Genomic DNA, 24,392 nt, shown 5'->3' with positions numbered 1-24,392 from the left:
GCAATTTGCATTTGTTACTGCTTGGGAGTAATTTTCTCTATTGAAAGTTAAACTGATGAATATCTTCTGCTGTAATTAAATGTGAGTAGTTCGGGGCAGCACAGTGGTACAGCTGGTGGAGTGATCGCCTCTTAGCACCAGAGACCAAGGTTCAAACCTGATCCCAGGTGCTATTTGACAGAGACTGCACTTTCTCCTCATGACTACTCAAGTTATCCTTCGCATCTCAAAAGATATACATTAATTGGACATTGCGAATTGTCCCTCATGTAGATGAGTGGATGGCTGGTTCATCCAAAGACATACCATATCTCTTAATGTTTTAGATAGTTTCTTAATTAGATACTACAGGTTAATGGAGGTGCATATGTTAATATACTCCATTCATCAGCAGTAGAAAATGCCATGGAGCCAGAAGATAACTTGAATCCTGTTTGAAAAGTAGGAGAGACATATTTCCATGAAGAACACCTCATTATCTTGAGTTTATATCTAGCAATTTACTGCTGACTACAACATTGTCCTAAGTTTTTGGCTTGGTGTTGGCCAATTTATTGCCTTGTTTGCCTTGACTACATTCATTTGTGATAATGTAATGCATATGATTGGTATTATCAAGAAGATCCATCCATTTCAGGTATGGTCAAGGCTTCAAAGAAAACTGCCATTTAAATTTATTATTGAAGCATTGTTTTTCTATCCATGCTGGAGGTACTTCAGTTGTGCATTTGCCTCCAAAATAAGCTTCACAATCGCTAAATCAATTTCCCAGAAGTATTAACAAGTTTGTTAATTTCACCTAACTTCCCAATTTCTGCACAGCACTGACAGGAGCCAGGGGTGGCCTGGATGATGGTTCAATGTGGGCGGATGAGACAGCAGAAAGATTGAGCGAATGAGATCAGACTGGCAGGCTTGAGTGGGTCAAGATTTGTAAAGGAAACTATGGCGAGCATTTATGACAGTATTTCACAGATTAGCTTCAAAGTTATGACACACTTGGTGTACTAAGTCCATACTGACCATCACTTCTCTATCCTAGACCTATTTTAATTCCCAGGATACTGTGCTCTCCCACATTTATAACATCTTCCTAGATTCTACCTCACACTGGCCTCAACACATCACAGCAGTTTAAAGATGCCCAATCTGCACAACTCTGAGATATTGGAGGAAATTGGATCAACTAGAGGGAATTCGTGTGGTGCCAGCAGCACCAGAGCTCAGTATTAAATCCGGATCACTAAAGCTGTGAAGCAGTGGTTTTACCACTACTCTGCCACTTTCTGTGTTGTGACGTTGAATTTGTAGCAGAGTTGTAAGGATAACTGATCAGACAAATCCAATTGAATTTCACAGAAAAGTTAAACCCCCAAATTTTTTTTTGCTGTGTTTGATTCTTTAACTTTTTTTTAAAAAAATTACAGTTCTGAAGAAATTGCTATACAATTTAATTTCTGACTCTCAGTTCTTTGATTTAAATTTCTGCTTCATCATTTGTAAATGAGGTCACACCTTTGACTTTCAGTCACTGCCCCTATAGCGCCTCAATGTTGATTGCATTTCTGTTTAAAAACTTCTGGGTTATTTTCTATATTAAAGGGGTTGTGAAGAGGCAATAATTGTTCATTTACTGTACTGTACAAGTTTTATTTTCTCACCTGTCGTATTTATAAAGACAAGCTTTTAGAGGGTGCCACAGTGGTGCAGCTAATGGTGCTGCTGGATCTCAGCTCAAATGAACAGGGTTCAGTTCTGATGCTGTGGAGTTTGCATGCTTTTTTTTTTACAGCATGAGCTTCCTCCAGTTCCTTTTGTTTCCTCCCATATTCCAAAAATGAGTGGCCTGATTGGGCAAATTAGAATGTCAAATTAACCTATGTATATAGGCGAGTGAGAGAAATGAAGGGAACGTGGAGAGAATAGGTGGCAGGGGAAGCTAGCGGGGAATGGGATTGCTCTATGAGCTAGCATAGGCTTGAAGGATTAAAAGGCTTTTTAAAAAATTTGTTTAGGATAAATGTTAGAACCCTCAGTCCCTACATAATGGAGAAATAAGGCGACACTTTACAGTACAGGTGACCTGGGTTAAAATCTCACTGCTGCCTATAAGTTGTTTGTACATTCTCTCTGACTGTGTGGGTTTACTTCAGGTGCTCTGATTTCCTCCCACAGTCCAAAGATGTACCGGTTGGTCTTGGTCTTGGTAATTTTAAATTGTCCTGTGATTATGGTAGGATTAAATTGGGGGATTGCTGGGTGGCATGGCTCGAAGGGCTAGGAGGACTTATTTGGTGTATCTCAATACAAAATCTGGTCAATATAGCCTTCATGTGTAATTACTACTGGTAACTATATCAGTAGCATTGAAAGTTCTCTGTGCAGAGTCAAAGTTAACCAATGTAAATATTATGAAATAATGAGGGACCACACAACACTTTTCTCTAGACTGTGAGTCCTGATGAAGAGTATCAGTGTGAAATATCGATTGTTTACTCTTTTCCATAAATGCTGTTGGCCTGCTGAGTTCCTCCTACATTTTGTGTTGCTTCATAATCTAACCATTTTTGTTCAATGCCTAGATCTTTTCTTCTCCATTAACCGTTTCAAGAAGTCCCTTGGAAAGATTACTTAGCCCTTATCCAAAATTCCAAAATTCAATTTTTTTTTTAGCACTGACAGGATATCACAAATTGAAAATTCCACTTGGCCCTGATAAGGTTTTCAGGCAATGCTCAGGTCTCTGCACACCACTTACAGTTCTGAGGAGTAATGAATATAAGTTAATGAAAAATAGACAAGTATTGAGAAAGTGAAAAATGAAGATCTCAATCGCGCACTGAAAGAGTGAACATATGTTGCTTAACATGTATGCTAATCATGAAACAAGTAAAGATCTATCACGAACTGAAAATTGAAGATAATTGTGTACATTCAGCAGGCTAGTTGCAGAAATTTATGAAAAGGCATGGCATTAACACTTTAAAGATTTATGATAGTGCTTGCTGATCACGGAGAGCAGAGAAATTTATTAGTATCGCTGATGACGGTCTAACATGCTGAACAGCTGCATCAGTACATATGTGTGATGAACAAGTGTCAAACAAAGACGGCTTACTGATAGCACATAAATTCAGAGTTGGAAATGATGGCAATACCAGGCTATCTTATATATTCCAAAATTCAGAATCTGAAACAATTCCGGCCCCAAGCATTTCGGATAAGGGATACTCAACCTGTACTTGAAATGCTGAGGATGTGAGAGGTCCAGATTACTCTCAAGTCTTTTTATACCGCATCTCATTTGCTTTTATCTTTTATTTACACAGTTGTGAAGATTGGGAACATTAGGAAAGTGGTTCATCATGAGCAGGAAAGATGTAGATTTATGATTCATGGGTAGGATTTACTTTTGAAATGACAGGTTATATGGCAAAAAAAATGTCATTTGTTGAATCTGCTAGATGTCCTCACCACCCTTCTTCCTCTCAGTAACTTGTTTGCCCTTTTACTTGTCTGACTAGCATTGCCAAAAATAATAACACTTGGAGTGGATGGTCAAATGAAACAGACATTAACAAACCTGCTATTCCCATTTCCCCATATCACTGTTGTTTCTCATTTATTTTAGATGTTAAAAAGCCATTTGCGAAGGCCACAGACCAGAAAGGGAATGATTAGTGCTCAGCTCCAAGAAGATCACTGTTAAAGTAAATTGCAGATTCTTCAAATGAAAAAAAAACTAAAATCCAACAAAATTGTAAAATAGTGATTAACTAATTATCTATCTAATTAATGAATAAACAAATGGTTTTTAGTAACACTTTGAAAAAAATGGTAACTATTAACAGCGAAGCTTGCAACAAAACACTAGGTTTAAAGACAGTACTGTAACTGTGGAACCAGGCACTTCCTGAAGGCGATGCCATTTCCGATGAAACAAATGAGTTCTAGATTGACCTCTCCCTCCATCAGAACAAATATTTCCTGTTTACCTGGTGGGATTTGTTATCTCAAGATTCTCAGTGCTTAAAAGGAGTTTCTGTATCAGGTAATCAAGTAAAGCAATTGTTGTTTACTTTTCCTTTTATGTTTGATTAGATAAAGGAGAAAACAAACTCTGGTATGTTATCATCGTATCTATTTGATGAGTCATTTTGTTTGCAAGAGCAATCAGTCCAACATATTAGAATTGGCAGCAGAATGCATGCAGTTCGGGTACCTTGAGTTCAGCAAAGTTACATCATTATAACCATGGTTATCATATATGCAATGAGAAAAACAAACGGATTTGCAGATTGTGATGTGACTTAACAGTTCCCTGGCCTGCAGGAATGTGTATCAAAATTCATGAACTGGCAGACTGACTAACCCCTGAACAGACTACTCAAACCTGATTTGAGCTCCTTTTGTCTTGCATGTATCATTCTTCATAAGCGAACTGCTGGAAGAACTCGGTGGGTCAAATAACATTTCAGGAGACAAAGGATATGCATGTTATTTCAAGTCATAACCTTGCATTGAGTCCTGATGCAGAGCTTCAACCTCAAATGTTGACATTTAACATGTTGGCACATTAAGTATATTTTATGATCGTACACAATCACATTTCATTTTCCAGTGTCTGATGTTGACAATGTGGAGCTCGTGATGATTTGCCTGCGGATTTTAGAACTGGCTTCTTTATTGAAGAAATTATTGATCCAATATGTCGAATTCTAAAGAAGCAAAGGGTGTGAAATGCAAAACAACTGCTCATTTATTTAAAGCAGAATGTCTTAATGAAGCAGTAGAAACTGCTACACCAAAAGTTCATGAGGTCAGGAACATGCAGCTATGAGAAATATTTATGTACAATACAGAAACTGGTGTTACCACTGTGTATTGTCACGATGCAAAAGTTGCTGGAGAATTTGCAAGTGGGAAGAAGTGGAGTGATATTTGGAAACTTGACTTTTTAAAGCACAATTTAGCAAGCAAATCACTTACGAATGGTGTACAAAAGCTCCGGCAAGAAAATCTTCATTACCTGCTACTGGCCTGCTGCGAATGTTTTGTGAGGGTGCAGATGAATGAGTGAAAACAACCAAACCCAGATAGATCAAAGTTCTAATTGACAGTGTTTTTCTAGCTGTTAAAATTAATACCTCTATATAAAATTTAGTGCCCACATGCTGTTGTCACAGGGCAAAAAAAAAAATTGTACAGCACGAGATTTTTGCACACACTGGTGATTACAAATTAGAGGGAACATTGCCACCAGCAAAGTGTAATGGGTATCAAATGTGATGAAGATATTGAGTGTTTTAGTAGGATGTTTTTGAGGAGGTCATGATTGATCGCATCACGTCTGAGATGCAGATGAGTATGAGGGAATCAAAAAAAAAGGCTGTGTCAGTAGAACTCTGCAAAAGGCTGGAAACTGTTCAAATGGCACTCAGTATAAAATGCAACCCCAGTTATGGACTGGTTATATTTGAAATCACGGTGCCTTCCAAGGCTCTCTATGTATATTGATCAAAGGGAGACCTTTATTATTCAGGACACTTTAGATATTCTGAGTAGAAGGTGAAGGTAAAAATATGGCTAGGGGCACAAAGAGAGGGCAATTTTATCAGTAGGAATGAAGACAGGAATAAATGTGAGGAAGATTTCAACATTTCAACCCAGTGTCATCAAAGCTTCTGGGAAGCTATATCTTTCATGCCATAAGTGGAGGAAATAATTAACAATACAACAATATACAAAAAATTAATCTGTCATGGCATTGTAACATTGTTGTGTTCTTGAATCCTGTGAGTAAGATAAGTTTGTGTGCAAATGAACTAATGAGCTTATCCGATCCAGGTTTCTAAATGGATCGAATCTAACATTTAAAGCTTTGAGGTGGCTACATTTATCAAAAAGATTTGTGCAGAAGTGCAATGGAATTTTGATTTGAACAGAAGTTTAATTTTATGGCAGGATATAGACCAATGGGCGGCATAATAGTGGGAACTCCAACATGAAGAATGGGTCATGTGAAAGTGAGTGATGGGAAGACTGTATCTCGTAGGTAGCTCCGCTGCTATTATAATAGGTAACATTCAGGGTGAGTGTATCCGTAATAAAGAAGCAAGATGCTTTAAATGCAGAAAGCAGGGGAATGAAATCTCTAAACAGGGCTAAACAGTGTTCAATGAGCCAAATTATTGTTAATCAAACAGAGTTCTGATGAAGGCAACCATTTGCAACAGGAAACCACTAATGAACAGTTTACATAACATTCAGGATGCAGAGACAAGAGAGAGGTATGTTTTAAAGAGCACACACCACCAGTTAGATTAAAACAACAACTGGGGAAATTAGCTTTATTTGTCACATCCACATCAAAAACTGCATGAAACACGTCGACAGCCAACACAGTCCGAGATGCGCTGGGCAGCTCACAAGTGTTTCCCTGGTTCTGGCAACAACATAGTACTCCCACAACTCACTAACCATAATGCCTTCGGAATGTAGGAGGTCACAGCGAGAACATCCAAGTTCCTTACAGACTGTAGCGGGAATTAAACCTGGATCACAAAGCTGACCCTGTAATATGTTATGCTAAACCTTACATTACCCCATGTTAATGTTGTATAAACAGTTGCTACATATGCATTTATAAAGTATACAATTGAAAGTAAAGTTTAAGATACTACTATGGAGAAGTTTAAAGGCAGGGAAAACAATAAGATTAGGTTGGATGGTAGATAAAGCAAATAAGCAAATTTGAGAGAGATCTCTCTTAAGAAAATAGAAACAGACCGAAAACTACAACGTAAATGGATTGTGATTTGACAGCTAGTTTAATTACGTATAAATTAATTTTAATAGCATTTTTGATAGCAATATTTCAAGATTTAAAAAATGCTTGCAATTCACTGGAATCACCGAATATGAAGAATGACTTAAGCAACTGGCGCAAAATGCTGGAGGAACTCAGCAGGTCAGACAGCATCTATGCACATGAATAAACAGTTGACATTTTGGGCTGAGGTCCTTCTTCAAGAATGAAAAGGAAGGGGGAAGATGCCAGAATAGAAGGATGGTGCTAGGGAGGGGAAGCTAACTGGAAGGTGATAGGGGAAGCCTGGTGGTGGGAAAGGTAAAGGGCTGGAGAGGAAGGTATCTGATAGGAAAGGAGAGTGGACCATAGGAGAAAGGGAAGGAGGAGGGGGAACTGGGGGAGGTGATAGGTGGGAGAGGAGAGGTAAAAGGTCATAGTAGGGAATGGAAGAAGTGGGGGGGGAAGAAGAATTTTTTTTTACCTGAAGGAGAAATTGATATTCATACCATTAGTTGGAGGCTACCTAGATATAAGACCATAAGATATAGGGGCAGAAGTAGGCCATTTAGCCCATTGAGTCTGCTCTGCTATTCTATCATGGGCTGATCTAATTCTTCCAGTCATCAATGTTTTGCTTTGTTTGTCATGTGTACATTGAAACGTACAGCAAACTGCATCACTTGTGACAAGTCAAATCAGCAATGATTGTGTTGGGCAGCCCACGGGCGTTGTCACGCATCCACTGGCAACGCAAGGTGCGCACAAGTCACAAACTCTAACTGTACCTCTGGAATGTGGGAGGAAAGCAGGGCACCCAATGGGAACCCACACAGAAAGGGGGAGAAGGTACATGCTCACCAGTAATCTCCCTGTTACTGTAGGTTTTCTGCAGGTGCTCCAGTTTCTTAGCAGACGGTGGTATGCATTGGACCTTGATTTTACAGTTGGCACTGTAATAGTGTTACGCTAACCACTATGCTACCATGTCACCCTCATTGCCGTGTTCAGGGGGAATGTGAAGATTTGTTCAAGGGCAGATGCATGGGCTTTAATGGGGACAAACTCATGCTTATTGATCGAAACATCACACTTAGACTGTAGAATCTGTGCGGAGACCTCACATGGAAGAAGAACAGAATAAAGTTGAGATGCGCAGATACTGGTGAAAGCGCCACAGCGTAAATGAGCAACCGTCCTTTTTTTGTGGTGTCATTAAGTTCTGCAGAAGTTATGCTTTAATTCTTAACAGACCATTGGATATTGAACAATACGGTTGGCCTAGGTTTCAAAATTTGTAAGCTAAACTCACAGGAAAAAGTTACTTAGGACCATTAGGCTAGATTAATAACCACAAGGAAATCTGCAGATGCTGGAAATCCAAAGTAACATACACAAAATGCTCTAGGAACTCACCAGGAGTCAGGAAGCATCTATGGAAATTAATAAACAGTCGGTGTTTTGCACCAAGACTCTTCTTTGGAACCTCATTAATTGGCTGCAATCTCTTCTCACCTAATCACAAATGTAAATAGTTTACTGCCTTCTACATAAAGGCACATTAGCTTCTTTTAAGCCTGGCATTGTTGATTAAATCTGCTGCACACCACTCGCATATTTCCTCCTTTAAAGTGGCTGCAATTAGGGCAGCAAGTTGACTGCACAAACAAAGCTGCATCATCTTACTTTTAGCCACTAAAAATAATTCTGGTGGCAGAATGTCAGTACTAATTTAGCCTAAACAACAGACACAAAATGCTGGAGGAACTCAGCAAGTCAGGCAGGGTTTACGGGAATGGCGCTTTGGTCTGAGACCCTTCATCAGGGTCTCAATGAGGAAGCTGGAGCCAGAACACCCAAACATTACTCAGCTCTTCTAGATATTTCTCGAGATGACTCAATATCCTGGTAGATTTCCAGATGACTTTGTCTGATGCCACTCCAACAGCCACTAAAGAATAATGAAGTGTGGACATGGAGGAAGATCAGCAAAAATTGTGAATTTGTGCAAGAGGTTTGCATGAGAACCCTATTTAGAGCGTAGAACAGTGTAGCACAGGAAGATGTCTTTAGGCGTACAATATTGTGCTGAACCAATTAAAGGGGGGTTTAAAGGGGGGAAGGGGGGGACATCACACAGCATCCACACAATGTAACCCCCTGGGTCACCTCAGGCTCGCTCAGCTCATTCTGGTCTAGGGGGAGCAGCCTTCGGCCCCGCCAAACTGGGTAATCAGCTGGTGTGGATGCTGCGTGATGCCCCTGCCTCGCCAAAGAACAAACAGGACACCATATGTGATTAAATGATTACAATTTATAAAGATTACTATAACTGATTAATAACCATACAGTACATATGAAGGAAAAGAAAATAAAGAAAAGGCGCTAAACTTATCAAAGTCCAAACCACTTCGTGCACAACCGTTGGAGCTCAATTACTGAAGTCTTCTGGCCACCATTCGATCCCCTCCGAACTCCTCGACTCGCAGCTCAGGACCACCCGAAGTGGTCAACCAAGCACATCGTCTCCTCTCCTCGGGGTACCTCCTGGCCTTGGACCCCTGCTTGTGGTCCGTTCCTCACCCAGCTTACAGCATCACGTCCTCTCTTTCTCACCCCCTCGCACTGATCTCTCCAAAAGCCCGCCAACAATAACTTACAGACTCAGAAGAAAGAACAACATTAATCCCAATTGGTTTACAAAGGAATACAATTCTCGTTGTCAGTAAATTTTAACCCAAACAGGCTTCCAGCACTCTCTCGCAACAAAGAGAGGGAAGTGCCTGGTGTGAAAAGTGCTAGTGTTTGGCTCGAGAGTCTTCGGCGAGGAGACTACGCCAGGCACAATTGGAGAGGGTGAAGACATGACCGCTAAGCTGATTCAGTGTGCTACGTGCATGATGTGGGAGGTCAGGGACACTGATGGTGCCCCCGGCTGCTACAGCTGTGGAAAGTGTGTCCAGATTCAGCTTCTGAAGGAGCATGTTGCAGCACTGAAGAAAGAACTGGATGACCTCAGGTTTATCCGTGAAAACGAGGGTTTTCTGGACAGGACCTACAGTGAGGTCGTTACACCGAGGATACCGGAAGAGAGAAAGGGGGCGACGATGAGGAAGGAAAGGATGCTTGAAGTACAGGAGACCCCAGGGGATGTACCTCTCGTAAACAGGTTCACCTTCTTGGAAGCTGTCAGGACAGAAGATACTGCCAGTCTGAGAGGCGGACAGGTCTGCGAGCCAAAAATTGGTGCAGAAGCAGAGCCGAGGAGTCAGACATCAGGAAGAGCCGTGGTAGTAGGGGACTCCATAGTAAGAGGTACTGAAAGGGGTTTCTGCAGCAACAGGCGAGGTTTAAGGATGGTGTGTTGCCTCCCTGGTGCTAGGATCCAGGACATCACGGACCGATTGCAGGGAATCCTTAAGGGTGAAGGTGAACAGCCGGAAGTGGTAGTGCATGTCGGCATAAATGACATTGGGAAGAAGAGGAAGGACATTCTGCAACGGGACTTCAGAGAACTCGGAAGAAGGCTGAAAAGTAGGACTTCCAGGGTTGTTATCTCTGGTTTGCTTCCTGTTCCTCATGCTGGAGAGGGCAGGAACAGGGAGTTAATGGATCTGAATGTGTGGCTGAGGAACTGGTGCAGGAAGCAAGGATTTACATTCTTGGACAACTGGGATTTGTTTTGGGGTAGGGATGAACTGTACAAAAGGGACGGGTTGCACCTTAATAGGCGGGGGACCATCATTCTGGCAGACAGGTTTGCCACTGCAACACGGATGTGTTTAAACTAAGTAGTGGGGGGGGGGAGGGGATGAACTGGAAATATAAGGATGGAGTTAAAGGGAAAGTGAAAATAAGAAAAGTTAAAAAGGACAACAGAATCAATGGAGTAGAAAGCTCAAGAAGAGATCATCCAGTATGGCCAAGTGAAATAGGAATTGATATAAAAGGAGAGGGGAGTACTGAATTAAAAGTATTATATATGAATGCACAAAGTATAAGGAATAAAGTAGATGAGCTTGAGGCTCAGTTGGAAATTGGAAAGTACGATGTTGTGGGAATAACTGAGACATGGCTTCAAACAGACAGGGCCTAGAAAATGAATATTCAAGGATATACATCTTATCGAAAGGACAGACTGACTGGCAGAGGGGGTGGGGTGGCTCTGTTGATGAGGAATGATATTCAGTCCCTTGCGAGGGGGGACATAGAATCAGGGGATGTAGAGTCAGTATGGATAGAACTGAGAAATTCTAAGGGTAGAAAGACCCTAATGGGAGTTATCCACAGGCCCCCAAACAGCAGTCTGGATGTAGGGTGTAAGTTGAATGAAGAGTTAAAATTGGCATGTCGCAAAGGTAATGATACAGTTGTCATGGGGGATTTCAACATGCAGGTAGACTGGGAGAATCAGAATGGTACTGGACCCCAAGAAAGGGAGTTTGTGGAGTGCCTCCGAGATGGATTCTTAGAACAGCTTGTACTGGAGCCTACCAGGGAGAAGGCAATTCCAGATTTAGTGGTGTGCAATGAACTGGATTTAATCAGGGACCTCAAGGTAAAGGAACCATTAGGAGGTAGTGACCATAATATGATATGTTTTAACCTACAATTTAAGAAGGAGAAGGGAAAATCAGATGTGTCAGTATTACAGTTGAACAAAGGGAACTATGGAGCTATGAGGGAGGAGCTGGCCAAAGCTCAATGGAACAGCACCCTAGCAGGGAAGACAGTGGAACAAAAATGGCAGGTATTTCTGGGAATAATGCAGAAGGTGCAGGATCAGTTCATTCCAAAGAGGAAGAAAGATCCTAAAGGGAGTAAGGGGCGGCCGTGGCTGACGAGGGAAGTAAAGGGCAGTATAAAAATAAAAGAGAAGATCTATAACATAGCAAAGATGAGCGGGAAACCAGAGGACTGGGAAGCTTTTAAAGAGCAACAGAAGATAACAAAAAAGGCAATACGCCAAGAAAAAATGAGGTACAAAGGTAAACTAGCCAAGAATATAAAGGAGAATACTAAAAGCTTCTTTCGGTATGTGAATAGCAAAAACTAGTTAAGACCAAAATTGGGCCATTGAAGACAGAAATGGGTGAATTTATTATGGGGAACAAGGAAATGGCAGATGAGTTGAACAGGTAATTTGGATTTGTCTTCACTAGGGAAGACACAAACAATCTCCCAGATGTAATAGTGGCCAAAGGAACTAGGGTAAAGGATGAACTGAAGGAAATTTATATTAGGCAAGAAACAGTGTTGGATAGACTGTTGAGTCTGAAGGCTGATAAGTCCCTGGGACCTGATGGTCTGCATCCCAGGGTACTTAAAGAGGTGGCTCTAGAAATCATGGACGCATTGGTAATCATTTTCCAATGTTCTATAGATTCAGGAACAGTTGGTGCTGATTGGAGGGTGGCTAATGTTGTCCCACTTTTCAAGAAAGGAGGGAGAGAGAAAACAGGGAATTATAGACCGGTTAGCCTGACGTCAGTGGTGGGAAAGATGCTGGAGTCAATTATAAAAGAGGAAATTACAACACATTTGGATAGCAGTAGAGGATCAGTCCGAGTCAGCATGGATTTATGAAGGGAAAGTCATGCTTGACTAATTTTCTGGAGTTTTTTGAGGATGTAACTATGAAAATGGACACGGGAGAGCCAGTGGGTGTAGTGTACCTGGACTTCCAGAAAGCTTTTGATAAAGTCCCACATAGGAGATTAGTGGGCAAAATTAGGGCACATGGTATTGGGGGCAGTGTACTGACATGGATTGAAAATTGGCTGGCTGACAGGAAACGAAGAGTAGTGATTAACGGGTCCCTTTCGGAATGGCAGGCTGTGACCAGTGGGGTACTGCAAGGTTCGGTGCTGGGACCGTAGCTGTTTAAAATATACATTAATGATTTAGATGATGGGATTAAAAGTAACATTAGCAAATTTGCTGATGACACAAAGCTGGGTGGCAGTGTGAAATGTCAGGAGGATGTTATGAGAATGCGGGGTGACTTGGACAGGTTGGGTGAGTGGGCAAATGTATGGCAGATGCAGTTTAATGAGGATAAATGTGAGGTTATCCACTTTGGTGGCAAGAACAGGAAGGCAGATTATTATCTAAATGGAGTCAAGTTAGGAAAAGGGGAAGTACAACGAGATCTAGGTGTTCTTGTACATCAGTCAATGAAAGCAAGCATGCAGGTACAGCAGGCAGTGAAGAAAGCTAATGGCATGCTGGCTTTTATAACAAGAGGAATTGAGTATAGGAGTAAAGAGGTCCTTCTGCAGCTGTACAGGGCCCTGGTGAGACCCCACCTGGAGTATTGTGTGCAGTTTTGGTCTCCAAATTTGAGGAAGGACATTCTTTCTATTGAGGGAGTGCAGCGTAGGTTCACAAGGTTAATTCTCAGAATGGCGGGACTGTCATATGTTGAAAGATTGGAGTGACTGGGCTTGTATACACTGGAATTTAGAAGGATGAGAGGGGATCTGATTGAAACATATAAGATTATTAAGGGATTGGACACACTGGAGGCAGGAACCATGTTCCCGCTGATGGGTGAGTCCAGAACTAGAGGCCACAGTTTAAAGGGGTAGCCCATTTAGAACAGAGATGCGGAAAAACTTTTTCACCCAGAGAGTGGTGGATATGTGGAATGCTCTGCCCCAGAAGATAGTGGAGGCCAAGTCTCTGGATGCATTCAAGAGAGAGTTAGATAGAGCTCTTATAGATAGCGGGGTCAAGGGATATGGGGAGAGGGCAGGAACGGGGTACTGATTGTGTATGATCAGCCATGATCACAGTGAATGGCGGTGCTGGCTAGAAGGGCCAAATGGCCTACTCCTGTACCTACTGTCTATTGTCTATTAAAGAAGCATTCCTACTTTTAAGAAAACAAAGAAGCCATTTTGATTAACATACACAGTAACAAAGAAAAAGAAGAAACCCCCCTTTACATTAGTAATCAAATAGCCAATTAAAGTAATCCTTTCTGCCTACACAATGTCCATATCCTTCCACTTCCCTCACGTTCTAAATGTCTCTCATGTACCTGGAACTTATTTTGAGGCTCATGAAGTGGATGGGATATTAGACCACACTTCTGAAGTTTTACTTGGTGTCATGATTTGACTTGAAATATTTTACTGCATGAAGGTTATTACTCATTTGAGATTTGATCATCCTAATGCCCACCTAACTGGACACTGTTCCCCTCTCAATAATTGTGCTCATTCAAACTTCTGTTGCTGGGATCCTAACTTAGGCTACGCCCTGGTCAACCATCACTCCAGTTCTCACTGATTTATACTGCCTCTGGATCCAAAACCTCTCCAGTTTTTAAAAAATCACAGTTCTTTCCCAAAGATTCATGCAGTATACAACCTGAAATTCTTACTCTTCACAGACTTCCACAGAACAAGAAACCCCAAAGAATGGACGATAGAAACATCAGAAGCCCAAAACCACCCCCTCCCATTGCACAAGCCGTGATGTGGAAGCTCCATGAATTTTTAAAACTTCACTGAACCAGAATTGTTTGGAACTTAAGCTCTGGCTTAGTTTCAGTAAAGTCCTCACTTCTCTCAACTTTTCTTCTCTCTATGTTTTGACCACCTGTCCTTAAAACTCATCCAGCAATATTAAGTTACATTTGTTAATTCCCTTGTGAAACTGGTTTATCATACATCTGTAATGACACAAGTAGGCCATTCATCACATTAGTTCCATGCTAGCTCCCAGGGGAGCTATCTCAGCAGTTCCATTCCATTCATCATATTCTCTTTTATAGTTGCCCATTATTCCCCATTTGTGATTCTTTATCCATGATCCTATACTTACTAACTGCCTGATACACCACTGGTCTTTAGGGCAGCAATGAAGGTCTTGTCAGTCCTTGGCCACCTTCTCTATTGTGCCCGGGTGTGGGTCAGGATCCTCCGTTGCACACAGATATAGAAAGATTCTTCATTGCTGTTCCTGCAACTACTTTTTTTATGACCAATCAGAATTGTTGGCCCCGAGCTGTACCCCCGATCCAGGAGAAGAGGTGGACTACTCTTGGTCTGGTCTCTACCCTTTGAACTGTTTGGCAAAGCACAAGGACTGACTCCAACCAAATAGCTCTCTGGGTCATTGAAGCATGCAAACCTCCAAACCATGACCTCTTGGAGGTCCGTTATCCTGTGCCAACTGGGAGGACACTCGAGCACCCGGAGGAAATCCACTGGGTCGTGAGGAGGACACGCACACTGATAGTGCTCCAAGTCAGTATTAAACCTGGGTCTCTGGATCTGTGGGGCAGGAGAACTGCTCTACCACTGTGCCACCTGTATTACTGTAACATTGATAATGCAGCAAAGTGTTTTTTGATGAGCATATCATTTATAGGACACCTTAGAATCAGCTTGGACCTGCATCTAGCTTTTGCAATTGTTGCATGTTGTTTCCAAGACCATTATAGACTTAACATAATTTTATACATTAAGTGTATACCAAGTGACTTCAACTTTTATAGGATTCATCTCATGACTTGGGAGTTAACTGCATAATGGCAAAAGCAAAATAGGACCATATCAACCTTCAACCAGTATACGGGAAAGAATCGAAGAACAAGATAATTATATTGGGCAGTATGAAGGGTCTAGGCCTGAAATTGTGGCTGTTTATTCCCATCCGCAGATGCTGCCCAACCTACTGAGCTCCTCCAGCACATTGTGTGTATTGCTCTAGATTCCAGCATCTGCCATACTTCTTGTGTCTAGGGTTGTACTGGACCTGCTAAGTGTACTTCCATTCTTTAATCTAAACAGTTAAAGACAAAGTAATGCTAGAAGGCAAACACTTGCTCCAATAGAGCAGGAACAGTTGAAGGATGCTGTATAAATGCCCTGATTGTACATACATGTGGGAAATTTCTGAACAACTCCTTTCATTTATTAAAAATCAGAACTGCAAGCATAAGGAGCCCTGTTCCAAGGTCATGCCTTACAGGGAGTGTGAGGTCCAATTCAATTAAAGGAAGTCTCGGCAAACACAGCCCACAACTCTTGGAATGCAAATTACTTCAAACTTATTTTTTCAGCTCAGCTGTGTCTTTTAAAATGAAATACTTGTGCTGTTATCACTCGGGCACAAGATTTGCACACTACACATATCACAGGTGCAGCTGTATGCTTATCAGATTCAACCCTCATTTTTCCAGCTTCTGCACTTCTTACAATTCTTGTTTGCTAATCCTATTGGTATTAATATAACCATATAACAATCACAGCACGGAATCAGGCCATCTTGGCCCTCCTAGTCCGTGCCGAACCCTTAATCTCACCTAGTCCCACCTACCCGCACTCAGCCCATAACCCTCCACTCCTTTCCTGTCCATATACCTATCCAATTTTACCTTAAATGACACAACTGAACTGGCCTCTACTACTTCTACAGGAAGCTCATTCCACACAGCTATCACTCTTTGAGTAAAGAAATACCCCCTCGTGTTTTCCTTAAACTTCTGCCCCCTAACTCTCAAATCATGTCCTCTAGTTTGAATCTCCCCTACTCTCAATGGAAACAGCCTGTTCATGTCAACTCTGTCTATCCCTCTCAAAATTTTAAATACCTCGATCAAATCCCCCCTCAACCTTCTACGCTCCAATGAATAGAGACCTAACTTGTTCAACCTTTCTCTGTAACTTAAGTGCTGAAACCCAGGTAACATCCTAGTAAATCGTCTCTGCACTCTCTCTAATTTATTGATATCTTTAATTAATGCTTTACATAAACCTGTTTATTAATGCTTTACATAAACCTGTTTATTTGTTGTAGCATGACTTATTACTGTGATGTTGAATTGTGGGGTGCTGGTGAGGAGACTAATAGAACAGAGTTTGTTTCTCTCTTCAGAAATATAGATATCAATGGAAGAAAGCAGACAAGGAACCATCAGTTCTATAATGGGCATATTGTTGACTTTTATTCTGTTTCGACCAAGAGCAACCATGAAGAAGATCTCCAGCAATTTCACACAGAAACTTGATTCTTCGTGTTTAGCAACTGAAGATCAGCTTATGAGACTGGGTGAGATATTCTCCTGTTTTGTAGCAAGGAGGAGGGAAACGTCAAAGGATGATTTGATTGGAAGTGCTGACACCCAGTTTTAGTGGCACTCCACGCTGTAGAGGCCTCCGCAGTGAAAAAAATATGAATGGTTTAATACTTGACATTGAACTCTTCCAAAAAAGGTCAAAAGATAGCGATGAAAGTCTCTGTTCCATTCTTCTTAACTCTTTGCAATCATGAAGGCTCAGGTTAATTTGTGTCGTTCACAATTTGCTGTTTTGAATTGTGCCTGGTGGGTGTTCTTATCTCATTATTCATCCAATAAAACTTCCCTTAGAATTTTCATAGGTTTTTTAAATGTTCCTCCAGTGGTTGGAGGGGGTTATCTAGTTGAATGTAGGATCGAGGCAGAAGTAGCCCTCAAGCCTGCTCCTCCATTCAATAGAATCTCGGCTGATCTAATGTTTGGCCTCAAGTTCACTTTCCTATCAGAGTCCCAGGAACCTCAAATCTCCTGTAGTCCAAAAAATCTACTTCACTATTGACTATTGAACACCTCAGCACACACAGCCGACTTAAGACCTCCAAAGAGTTGTGCCATCTTGAGAGAAGGAATTCCTCATCTCAGCCCACCACCTGAGCTTTAACGTGAGATGTTGCCTTTTCATTCTAGATTTTGCCAGGAGTGAATACATTGATTTTGTCAAGCCTCCTCAGAACATTTCAACTCTCCGTGAGAACACTTCTCATTTTTTTCTCCCAAAAAATGTAACTCGTGCTGTTTAATCATTCCTCATGCAGTGAATTCATCTCATCCCAAGATTCATTCTGATGAATGTTTGTTTCTGAGGTACATTGGCCCTGAAAACCTTAGTTCCCAGTGCCTACTGGCTGAGCTCTGTTAAGACTACAACGGAGACAACATTGACTCCAGCAGGAAAGAAAATCAGACAGGCTTCCTGCTCCTAATGGTATGTGCAATCACTTTTGGCAACTTGTGGTATCCACATTGAGAGAATATGATATTTAGGTTGGCTCTCATGTTTCTTGTGTTTAAAGTAGTCACCATTACCAACTAACTGATGAATTATGGTTCTCTGTACAACAACACAGCAAGGCAACTACTACACACCATGCTGAGTAAATAAAGATATCAAGGGGACAAAGTTTAGCTATTAAGTTAACTCAGAAGTTGCTTCTAAAGTGAAAAGGGAAAATGGACTGAAGGTTATAAGCTCAAAGCAGTTTTTCAATCCCTTGAGCTTTGCTGGTACCTTATTTCAAAATTCAAAGTATATTTATTATCAAAGTATATATATGTCACAATATTCTACCTTGGTATTCATTTTCTTGTGGGCATTCACAGTAAAGCAAAGAAATTATGTAGATTGTATTTTAATCATTATTGAAAAAAAAGGACAAAATGTTGAATACTTACCTTAGCTTGTCTGTGAACTCTCTATATAGTACAATTAAGGTTCTTTGGAATGATCCAGGGAATGAGGACGATAACAATAGGCTCCAAAACCCTGGGTCTTCCTAAGTTTGATTGAAAGTGCGAAGGACACTGGAACAGAAGTTTCACCTCCATTTTATGATTTATTTTAACACAGTGATGAACAGAAGGTTCTTTCCACGGGTTGGAAAAAAAGGAAGAATGGACTGAAGATAATAACTGGAAGAATAAAGCCTGAAGTCTGAGCAGGCTCTTCACACACAGTTCATTCGTTTACTGCAGGGAGAATGGAGCTTTCTTCCTTCTGATGTTTTACAATGCTTCGACTATGTAGCAGAATGAAATGTGGAGATTAGTTTGCAGCATTTAACAAAGTTAAAAATACCCCAGATTGTGCATATTCTGACCTTTCATAGCTGGGGGACAGATACTTGAGTCATGAACTATAGAAGTATGGCCTGCTGTACACAGCAGGGCTGATCCCATGATCCAATGCTTCTAGCCAAAAGTCTCAGTCACAGGGGAAGCATTGTGGGAACTTGGGTGTATACAAGCATTGATTTTCCACATTATGGGGGCTCTGAGGTAATCAAGTTCACCGTGTACTCAGAAACATAATCACACCGTCATACACAACAGTATTCGCGCTCCACTAATCCTTGAAAGCTCTTTAATCTCCCAGAGCTGAAGGGCTGCTGCAAGTTGGATCTTCTCTAGTTCAGAGTAGATTGTCTGTAATCACTGTCTAGAAAGGTTAACCAACTGGGATTTGACACACATCAGGGAAATGGCCAGTACATGTGGTGCTGAGAGAAAAGGCAGTGAGTGGATTGAAGTATTGTCAGAAACAGGTTAAAAGGCATAGAGAAACACACCCAGTAACCCAGGAGTTCTCAACCTTTTTTATGCCATGGACTAATAACATTAAGAATCAGAATCAGGCCCAATGTCACCGGTACATGCTATGAAATTTGTTAACTTAGCGGCGGCAGTACAATGCAATATACTATATAGAAAAATATGTGAATTACAGTAAGAGTCAAAGAGAAACAGATTAAGAGTCAGGCAGCAGAGTAACACGCCCTTTGGTACGATGAGTCTTTACCAACCACCGAGAAAGCACCTACCTAATCCTGCTTCATTCTCTCCACATACCCATCAATCCACAATCCACCTGTCCACAAACTCAGGACAATTCACAGTTGCCAAATGACCTACCAGACTGCAAATCTTTAAGATGTGGGGGGGGGGGGGGGGGAATCCAGAACACCTGGCAGAAACCAATACGGTCGTAGGGAGACTCAGCAGCTTCTGCAGGTGCTGGAAGTCTCGAGCAGGACACACAACACAGGGAGAACGGTATTGCACCGGTTAGCGTAATAGTATTACAGTAAAGTTACAAAGTCAAATGCTGGAGGAACTCAGACAGCATCTATGGAGGGAAATGAATAGTCGATGTTGTAGGGGTCTCTGCCTGGAGCGTTGCCTGTTTGTTTCAGCATCTTGTGCATGTGCATCGAAGGCCCGGTGGGGGTGTGCAGGAGGAGGAGGAAGGTTGAAGACGGGAGAAGGGAGAAACGTTGACTGTTCGTTTCCAGGGATGCTGCCCGACCTGCTTGTTGTACGTGTTGCTATGACGCCAGCATCTGCAGTGTACTTTGTGTTTATACTTTCATTGAGTACCAGATGCTGAAGAGGTGCACAAAATTATGAGACACATTTATAAGTTGTGGAAACAACTTTGCCCCATGAGAGAGTTGTCAAAGGCCAGAGAGCATAGGTTTAAGGTGAGGAGTACAAATTCTAAAGCTGAGAGGGGATGTGAGGAAGCATTTTTTTCATCCAGACGGTGGTTTCAATGTGCCTTGGTAATTTGCTTTATTATTTAAATGTAAAATCATGGTTACAGATTGAACTAATGTAAGCCACATTCAAACTTTATACAGAATTCTATCATGATTACTCTTCCCTTAAGGTGCCTTCATAATCAGGTTATTAATTAAACCTATCTCATTGCTCAATATTGCAGTTAAACTCTTCCCCTGTTGGTTCCACATGTTCTGGAACACCATCTCTTATATATTCCATGGGCTTATCCTCCATCCTTTTAATGGTAGTTTGCTTTGCCCAGTCTATAGGCATATTAAAGTTGCAGTGATAACACGATTCTTTAAAGGCCTGATTTACAATGTGCCATATATTACCACACTGCTGTTCACAGGCCTTTGGATAACACCCACCAATGTTTCCCTCACTTTACCCTTTCCTAGTTCCAACTAAAATTGTTCTAACCAATCTGTCATCCATCCCCTCTGCTGTTTGCCCCATTCTTAATTATCTGTGCTGGTTCTCCCCATTGTTCACTTTGTATTTCTCTTCTAAAGTTTAACTATTCTGAAATACTTTGTTCCTAACCTTGGTCATTTTGCAACCACGTCTGGGCAACGGCAACCATATTTTCTTCTAATCTGCAGTAATTTATTCCTCTTGGGGCTATTAATTTGCTGTGTCGCAAATGTTGCAGGCACTTGGATGAAGCTCCCAATTTTGTCTTCTTAGCATTATTTCTTTATTTGGGCAACCACTGATTTAACCCTAACCTAATCACTAACTAATTATTTGGACTATGGGAAGAAACTGGAGTGCCTGGAGAAAGCCCACACATTCCACAGGGAGAACTTTCAAACTCCCTTCAGAGGATGCTGGGATTGAACTGTGAACTCCAATGCCCTGAGCTGTAATAGCATCAAGTGAAGCCCATTTCCTCTGCTGGAAGTGATTAACTATTATTATTTAATTATTTATGGTTTTATATTGCTATATTTCTTCACTATTCTTGGTGCGGCTGTAATGAAACCCAATTTCCCCCGGGACCGATAAAGTATGTCTGTCTGTCTGTAAGTCAAGTAGGAAGTGTACTGTTATGTTTGTACGTTTGTTCATTCTTAATAGACTTTGGTTATGAAGATTCATTTCACAATTGTGCATCGTTGACTTGTCCTATCTCTTTCAGAGTTTTCCCTCAATACTGCCCTCGACTCCTTTCCCCCAACACACACACGCGTGTGAGTACACACACAAATAGAAGCACATGCATTTGCACAAACACTCCTTCAGTTTTCCAGTATTATTATTGCCTCCGATACTTTTCCGATCAAGTATAATTTGCAGTACTAAGGACCACTTAATAGCTTGGTTACTGACTTCCTGTAAAGGACAAATCAGGAGTGTGATGAAATACTTTCCACTTGCCTGGGTAAGTGCTGCTCTAATAATTCTCAAGAAGCGCAACACTAACCAAGACAGAATAATCTATTTGATTGGTGCTCCTTCCACGACTGTAGATACACATTTCCTGCAGCATCATGGACTGGTGGAGACTCGAGATTCTGCAGATCCTGCAAATCTTGAGCAACAAACTCAAAATAGGGCATTGATCTACTTTCAGTACTGCGTGACCTTGAAATCACCGCAGATCCTGATGATTATCACCCTGTACTCACTGTTTATGAATCCGTGACGAAACATGCTGCTTATTAATTTTGTCCGTTTTCTGCCTTTTTTAAAACATGGATGTTTCTCTCCCCTTGTGTAATGGGTTGATCAGACTGAAATGATTAAGAGTGTCCAGGAAATGTGGGAATAAGCATTGACGCACTGGAAAGTAACATAAGACTAAATAGTTATCATAAATCAGAAAGCACAAATAAAACATACAAAATATTATGAAGTAAATTACCAAGACTTAAGTACTCATGATTCTTAGTGTCCACTAGGTTGTCGCCGATGTCGGGGGACTTGATTGCCACAGTTGTTGGGATAACTCCAAATTCTGACTCATTAAACCACCCTGGGTCTCTTAAGCACCGACTGTGATTCCTCCAGTCTCGGTGAAGTCCCAAGAACCGAGCGAAAAGTGCGTCAATAAATAAGGGTTCAATCCACGAGCATTGAGAGAGACGTAGAGACAGGCAAACTGTTTCACCTTTTGTTCTTGTGCCACTAACTTAGCATAGTTTCCCCCATTCAGACAACCCAGTTGTTCATTGATAGACGTCCTGATACCTCTGTGCCCGAGGCCAAGGGAGACTCCAGCCACTTTCAGCAAATATTCGGCATTAACAATCCTACAGTGTTTAACTTGTTCAGCCACCTTACATGCTGTGAGCTCTCAAAGAGTTAAAATGTCACTTGGACTTCCATCTAATGTTTTTACAAAATTTAATACACTACAACACACCTTGTGAAGGAAAAGACATGCTGTGCTTCAACAGGTAGATAGTTGCCCCTGTTTCATTTCAAAATTTCCTTGTTGCCACTGTTATGTTTCGTAACTCTTAAAAACTGATAGAAAGTAGAAGACAGGAGCTGGGATTAGTTTCTTTTCTTTAGTGAGATGCTCACATATGACATGGTGGTGCAATGATGTATATGCCATTTCCATACATCCTACATCAAGTCAAGTCACTTTTATTGTCATTTCGACCATAACTGCTACACACAGTACATAGTAAAAATGAGACCGCGTTTTTTCAGGACCATGGTGTTACATGACACAGTACAAAAACTAGACTGACCTACGTAAAAAACAACACAGACGACAACTACACTAGACTACAGACCTACCCAGGACTGCATAAAGTACACAGAACAGTATAGGCATTACAATAAATAATAAACAGGACAATAGGGCAGTAAGGTGTCAGTCCAGGCTCTGGGTATTGAGGAGTCTGATAGCTTGGGGGAAGAAACTGTTACATAGACTGGTCTTGTGAGCCCGAACGCTGCGGTGCCTTTTCCCAGATGGCGGGGGGGGAGAAGAGATTGTATGAGGGGTGCGTGGGGTCCTTCATAATGCTGTTTGTTTTGCGGATGCAGCGTATAGTGTAAATGTCAGTAATGGCAGGAAGAGAGACCCTGATGATATTCTCAGTTGACCTCACTATCCGCTGCAGGGTCTTGCGATCCGAGATGGTGCAATTCCCGAACCAGGCAGTGATGCAGCTGCTCAGGATGCTCTCAATACAACCCCTGTAGAATGTGATGAGGATGGGGGGAGGGAGATGGACTTCCCCAGCCTTTGCAGAAAGTAAAGACGCTGCTGGGCTTTCTTTGCTATGGGGCTGGTGTTGAGGGACCAGGTGAGATTCTCCGCCAGGTGAACACCAAGAAATTTGGTGCTCTTAACGATCTCTACCGAGGAGCCGTCGATATCACCCTAATCAAACAATATATTTTCAATATTACCAAAATATTAAATACACTGAAGCTCTAAAGAAGGTGGAATCTGTTTGATCTGATAGGAGAGTGTGATTCACCAGGGCACAAAGGGAAGGAGAAGGAGGTGATAGACGTGTCACCTGACAGTATGAACATTGATCTGACTAACTTCTGTTAACAACTCTCCTCCCTCCTCCCCCCACCACTTGGTTTTCCTCCATCCTGGTGGCCCTCTCACTCCTTTCCCTCCACTCCCCTGTCCTGATGATCTTCCCATCACCTCCTTCTTCTGTCCTCTCCTCTCAGATTCCTTCTGCTTCAGCCCTTTACCTCTTCCACCTTCCTTTTCGTCACCCTCACCCACTCTTTATTCTGGGCTCTGCCCCTTCCTTTCCAAACCAGGGGGTGGGGGGGGGGGCATGGTACTGTAGTGGTTAGCACAACGTTTTACAGTCCAGTGACCTGGATTCAATTCCTGCCTCCGTCTGTATGTACGCACTCCCCATGATCACATGGGTTTCCTCCAGGTGCTCCAGTTTCCTCCCACAGTCCAAAGGTGTACTGATTAGTAGGTTTATTGATCTGTAAATTGTCCCGTGATTAGGCTCGGGTTAAATCAGGGGTTGCTGGGCAGTATGTCTTAAAGAGACAGAAAAGGCAATTCTGCGCTGTATCTCAATAAAATTTAAAAATAAAATAATGAAAGGTTCTGGCCCACAGAGTTGACTATTCATTCCCTCAATAAATGCTGCCTGACCTGCTGAATCCTTCAGCATTTTGCATGTCTTCCCACTGCTTGGTGGTTGTCATGTATGCCATCAACAAAATCGACTTCTGTCACCATGAAGGAGAAGCACAGTA

General features: G+C 41.7%; 1 protein-coding gene across 2 annotated transcripts; it reads left to right on the top strand.

The window, feature by feature from the left end:
* The first annotated feature begins 9,194 nt into the window (after positions 1 to 9,194).
* Positions 9,195 to 17,861, top strand: LOC132383348 (uncharacterized). 2 transcript variants are annotated; one of them, XR_009508634.1, is made up of 3 exons: positions 9,195 to 10,342; positions 16,700 to 16,873; positions 17,657 to 17,861. XR_009508634.1 is itself a non-coding variant. In XM_059954243.1 (2 exons), exons 1-2 carry the CDS (start codon positions 9,673 to 9,675, stop codon positions 16,705 to 16,707), a joined length of 678 nt encoding a protein of 225 aa, XP_059810226.1. In that variant the 5' UTR covers positions 9,195 to 9,672; the 3' UTR covers positions 16,708 to 17,043. The 2 variants fall into 2 exon arrangements, 1 of the variants encoding a protein (XP_059810226.1); XM_059954243.1 differs by lacking the exon at positions 17,657 to 17,861 and having other exon boundaries at positions 16,700 to 17,043.
* Positions 17,862 to 24,392: the final 6,531 nt, after the last annotated feature.

This window comes from Hypanus sabinus, chromosome 30 (assembly GCF_030144855.1).
Source record: "Hypanus sabinus isolate sHypSab1 chromosome 30, sHypSab1.hap1, whole genome shotgun sequence".
NCBI lineage: Eukaryota > Metazoa > Chordata > Chondrichthyes > Myliobatiformes > Dasyatidae > Hypanus > Hypanus sabinus.
Note: the sequence above shows the minus strand (reverse complement) of the source record. Positions and strands in the feature narration are given on the sequence as shown.

What these genes read in the sequence shown, in the direction of transcription:
- LOC132383348 (XM_059954243.1), top strand. Translation starts at nt 9,673, where the DNA reads ATGACCGCTAAGCTGATTCAGTGTGCTACGTGCATGATGTGGGAGGTC.